Here is a 5,636-nt window from a genome sequence, read left to right as displayed (position 1 = left end):
AAAATTATTTTGTTCTGCACATTGGCAAGTTTAGGATAGAATACTTCCCCAAACATACAGTATGTATGGTAGGAGTGAAAAACTTAGAGCTACATGCAGTTTCTGCACAAATATTTTAAAGAAGTAGATTCTCTTTGTTGTTTTGCAACAACATTTCAATAGGGGATGGAGAAACCATTCATAGTTAAATTTCATAGTAAAATTCTTAAAAAACAGGAATTCATGGCTGTTTTTTCTCTTTAAAATCTAGCTACCAAGTAGACAATAAAGTGATACCTTCTAGTGTGACCTGCCCACAATGTGTGAGCCAGATCGGACCCTTTTTGTTTGGTTTTCTTCCCTACATTTTGGCCATTTCAACATTAGAAGCAAATTTCCAGTTTAATTTAGCTATAAATGCAAAAATTAGTAATTATACAGTATATATAACTCTGCTTTCATGGAATACTTTATTTTAAATAAAAACATTTAAGACTGCCTACTGACCATACAATCAAGACAAGAAAGGCACTAGAAACATAGACAAATCTCTCTCTCTCCCAAGAAGCTTTTTCTTTAAATTTTAACTCTCTATTCTCTGACATGTAAAAATCTTTTTAAATTTAATTTTCATACACATTTTGAAAAATAAAGTTAGGAAATACTTAGAAAATAACTTTACAACTTTTTTTTCTTCTTTTTTTTTTTTTTTGCACGTTTTGACACAGTCACTGCAGATTCTACAAAATCAAAGATTATCAAACCTTCCTGTGTCTATCATCTCATTAGTAGCGCAGTGCAACAGGTAGAAAGATTTCTCGATTTTACCCAAGGCAGGTATTTAGAAACCTTCATATAGTAATTTGCTAGAAAATGGCTTACAGCCCAATCTTTGGGGCAAGAGATATGAAAAGTATGTTTTCCCAAGAAAATAATATGCTTTATTCCCAGACGTGACTGGAAAGACCAGAACTTATGATATAAAAGCTTTCATTTATGCTGTCGCATTCTATACAAAGGAACATGGTGATGGGGAAATGGAAATCCCAAATCTACTAACAAGAAATGTATAACAGTACATGTTAAGTTATATTTTCTTTATTGTTGTCCAATGCAGATCCTTTGGAGAGAAAAAAAGATCACAGTGCTTACCAGGTAACTGAATAGGTTAAGTCAAGGGAACTGTTAAAAGAAAGGGTTAGGGAGCAGTTGATTTATTTTTTTATGGCATCTTCTCGGAGTTCTTAGCACTTGGGACAGGTCCTTCCCCACCCTATTTTGTCCGTAGACTCACTGTTATGCGTCATTCACCAGGCGGCTGTATTTCACCTGCCTGCCCCGGTGCAGCACCGGCCAGGGGAAGGGCCAGTGGTAGGAGCGAGGTACAATTCCTTGGACATTCTTTTCAAAGTACTGGAAGGGCCTGTACCACCAGACCCTTGCAAGGAGGTTAGTTTGGGAAGCTTCTTTTAGTACCTGCACAAAGATAATCAGAAAAAAGAAGAAAAGAAAAAAAAAAAAAGGAATTACAAAAGAGCACGTCACTTAATTGCACGACTTCATTGCACGTCGCTTGCTACCGTTCCTCTGTGGCATCTTGCTTACAGCTGCTTCCAAAAATCTCCTGGTATCTAGAAATGCCTCCAAACCAGATCTGCATGGACAAGGATGAAGAAGAGCCAAGCTACTTTTCCAGAGCCTCTCTGAGCACTCCAAATGTTGCTCTCAAGTGAGGCTCACCCTCATTTCCAAGACCTCCACTGTTCATTGGTCCCATAGGAAAAGAATGAACAGTCCAAAAGATCCCTCTCCTCTGCTTTGGAAATGAAAAAAAACTATTAAACCTCAACCCAAAGGACAGTTGTTTCTGTAAATATCTCTGAAATTCCATGTCGCTCAAGAATTGCTTTGGAGTCTGGCTGTGTGCCTACAGAGCAACGACCAAGGCATGCCTCAACCCATCCGGCGGAGGTGACAAGCCCTGTCCTACCCTCCACGTCTCTCAAACTGTCCCCATCCACCCTTTTGCTTCTCTTGGCCACAAGCAAGCCACAGCTGAGACACAAGAGCAGGTAGGCACGGAGGGAGTTCTCCAGCTACCCGGCTGCACATTTGCAAGGCCAGAGCAGGGAAGAATTGTATCAGCCCACCAGAAAGTGCAAGCATGGGGGTTGTATGCTAACCTTTCTTTCCATGTCATAAACTCACGTGGAAAACAAACCCACTGTAGCCCTAGTAGGCTTTTGCTTTTAACATCAAACACAAGCCCTCTGCACATGGAGCAGCACCAGCAGGGAGAGACTAGCATACAAATGATCCAGGGATCAGCATTTCCTAACGTCTCTGCAGCTTCAGGAAGCAAAGTTGAGCCATCTTCTGAGCCATGTCATGCAGCTAAACAAGTCCTTTTCCATACAGCAAGGCAAAGGGCTTTTCTGAAGCATGTTCTCATTAGCACTCAAAGCAATTGTGACTCCAGCAGCTTCCAGCTTGTAAGCACAGCCACACAGCCACTCAGCACCATTGTTTCAACAGAGCCCAGGAAAAAATTCCAAAGGTGTAGAAGTCACTCTGGTGCTGTATGACAAGAGTTAAAGCCTGGGCACAGACTGCTATCGAACACAGTGGTTCCCTGACTGACTTAATATCAAAGCACATTATTTGCAATTGGGCATTTGGTGATAACAACGTACCACAGGGCTTGACTGTGGTGTATTGCTTCAAGTAGCACCAGATCCACTGGAATAATATGACATCATAGCTAGGCGACCTTGGTATGACCTAAAAAATCTGTACCATCATGAAATTAACTACTTTCCTACCATCATACTTCAGTATTTCTAAAATATAATTAACTGGAGTCACATACAACAGATAAGCAAAATATGATAGAATGACAGAATGGTTTGGGTTGGAAGGGACCTCAAAGATCATCAAGTTCCAAGGCCCCCTCCCATGGGCATGGACACCTCCCACTAGCCCAGGTTGCTTTCTCTATGTTGCATTCTCCTTCTCTGTGTTGCACAGAAAATATTCAGACACGAATTTGCTGTTACAGACCTACGAATAAGTTCCTCTTAGCTCGCTAGGTCTTTCCCATAGATAGCAGACTTGTGCATTTTCTCTCTTACAATTCCTCAGCACTGTAAGCTCATCTCTAGTTCACCAGCAGGAAAGTAGTAACAACAAGAATGACATGAGACCTCATTTAGACTTCTTAATTTGACCTTTGAATCATTTACCACTGCTCTCCAGTACTCACTCTCAGTATTCCCTCATCACCGTATTTTTCCTGCCTTCCCGGACATAGGCCTTAGGACAGAAGCAGCCTGTTCTCTGATGTTCACCAAAAGGAAAACATTTCCCTTGGACAGGGGAACTTACTGCCATTTGGAAACATTTTGAAAAAATGGCTCATTTTTAGTGAGGTCTCACACTATTCTTCAAGAGAGGTGGCATCTAACTAAAGGGCACAAGCCACAGAACACAAAGAAAACCCAGTTGGCTTAAAAAAAAAAAAAACGAAGAAAAACAAAAAACCAAAAACACAATCAAGGCAAAAAAAACTCTACCACATTTAAACGGTTTCTTCTGCTATGACAAGACTGGCCAACTGACCCAAATTCAGGAGAACTTCAAAAATGGAGGTTACACAGTGGAAGCAGGGAGGCCTGCCTGCGGGTAGACCTGCAGATATTTTTGTGGTCAAGAGGCAAGATGAACCCAACCAATGACACCTTTTTCTTTCCTGAAAAAACAAGGTGAGGAGGGGAGAGAGGGATCCTCCACAAGACACGGGTTGAGTCCACTCCCACCTCTGCAGAGAGGCTCAAAGTAAAATGTGGAAATTCACCAACCACTGCGCTACGGCAAGCAGAGCCACATGGATCTAACAAGTGGGAGAAACTTACTTGCTGGTTGGCCATTGTGTGATACCACCAGAAAAGTCTTGTAGTGATGTAGTAAGCCACCACCACGTCCACAGTGTAGTGGTCATGAGCAAGGAGGATGCAGAACATCCCAATCATGCTGAGCGCCCAGCAAAGCCAGTGATACCACCAGAGTCGCCGTGGGGAATCTGGAAAGAAGCACAAGTAGTGATTATTTCAAAGCGTAACATTATCAGCACGTAAGACTGTTGGTGCAGTTAACAGAGGACAAGGACTGCAATCCTGGGTGAGCAGTAAGATTAAGAGCAGGAACGCTGACATCACAAGAGAGGTATCACTCTCTTAAGACGTAACTTAAAATTATACTCCAGGGTACTCAGGTCCTTCGAAAAAAGAAAGGTTATGAAATCTCTGAGAAACAGGCCCAATGCATAAAAATATACCCTGCTGAGTAGAATTAACTGATTTGTATTTTAATATTGATTCTACACAGAGGGTAATCCATTCCTCTTATTCCATTTCATAAAACCCATCGTATGCATTCATCAATCAATCAATTTCATAAAAGAGAAATGCATACATTAAGGTCTGATTCTTGCAAAATGAGCAACCTTGCGTTTAGTGTGGCACTCATCTCTCTCCAGACGAGGAGACGCGTAGTTGAAATATCATTCATGAGGCATGGTGCAATGAAGCCTTAAATTATATTCTAAACAAAATTGTTTTGAAATGAAATCCTTAATTCAGAGATCTACAGGATGAGTGTTTTAGTTTGTCTCCAAAGTTTTATTTTTCAGCAAGCCCTATGTCTTTGAAGTTCTACTATTTTTATTTAATTGAAAAAGTATGTATTTTTACTTTAATTGTATTTACCAAGCAGCACAACAATAATTCTTCAATTAGCAATGAATTACACACCAGGAAATTCCACATGAACAGTAACAAACTTACACTCTTTGATAAATAAGTATGTAAGCGTCAGGATGACGGTGTGACCGCTGTACAGATAGTCGCCGCACATGTGGTGGGATCCTGTGATGGACAATCCTCCACCAGCAAGCAACTTCATTATCCTTCGCAAATGAGATTCCCAGTCTCCAAAAAGCTAGTGGAAAAGTAAAACACAAAAAGCACAGTAAAATATCAGCATGAACCTTTCTGAGTTTAAAGGAATGGTGCTAGCCAGCAACTCTGCCTTTCAGTTATTCTCTCTTTTTGCTTTGATACACAACATCAATCAGTAAATCCACAGACTTTACCAAAAGCTAGAAGTACATTTCTAGAGGAAAAAAGACTGGAAATGAGACATGAGTTTATTTTTTTATTGACGCTTTGCATCTATTATAACTCGTGCTCATGCGAACACAGGCTGTATGCACCTCCATCCACTTGTCTAAAATTTTATTTGAAGTATTCAAATAAAGTATGAAGAATCAAGGAAAATATACCAATTTCCCAATAAATAGAACATCCCAAAGGACTACTGGTTTTTCCCTATGCTCACAATACACGTTGAAAAGGCACGGAAAAAAGGCAATTTATTTACATACATATTTGTGGATGTATACATGTGAGTAAAAGCCCTTTATACCAGCTGCAAAGAAAAACACAACATCTCTTCAGTAGCAAAAAACTGGTCCCAAAGTTGCTAAACTCCTGTCAGTGGCTACACTCAGTGATACACTTCAGGTGAAACAGGCAGGTGAGCAAAAAATGTTTTCTATGTTATTTATAAATATTTATTGCTGCCACCAAGGTGTAATCTTC

At 40.3% G+C, this 5,636-nt stretch overlaps 1 protein-coding gene across 1 annotated transcript; it reads right to left on the bottom strand.

Moving 5' to 3' along the window:
• Positions 1–4,985, bottom strand: LOC104466455 (phosphatidylcholine:ceramide cholinephosphotransferase 1). The gene is made up of 3 exons (XM_010079864.1): positions 4,821–4,985; positions 3,891–4,057; positions 1–1,455 (listed from the first exon to the last, which is right to left on the bottom strand). Exons 1-3 carry the CDS (start codon positions 4,936–4,938, stop codon positions 1,276–1,278), a joined length of 465 nt encoding a protein of 154 aa, XP_010078166.1. The 5' UTR covers positions 4,939–4,985; the 3' UTR covers positions 1–1,275.
• Positions 4,986–5,636: the final 651 nt, after the last annotated feature.

This window comes from Pterocles gutturalis, unplaced genomic scaffold, assembly GCF_000699245.1.
Source record: "Pterocles gutturalis isolate BGI_N339 unplaced genomic scaffold, ASM69924v1 scaffold31664, whole genome shotgun sequence".
NCBI classification, from domain to species: Eukaryota; Metazoa; Chordata; class Aves; order Pterocliformes; family Pteroclidae; genus Pterocles; species Pterocles gutturalis.
The sequence above is the reverse complement of the archived record's forward strand: the minus strand, read 5'-3'. Positions and strand labels throughout refer to the sequence as shown.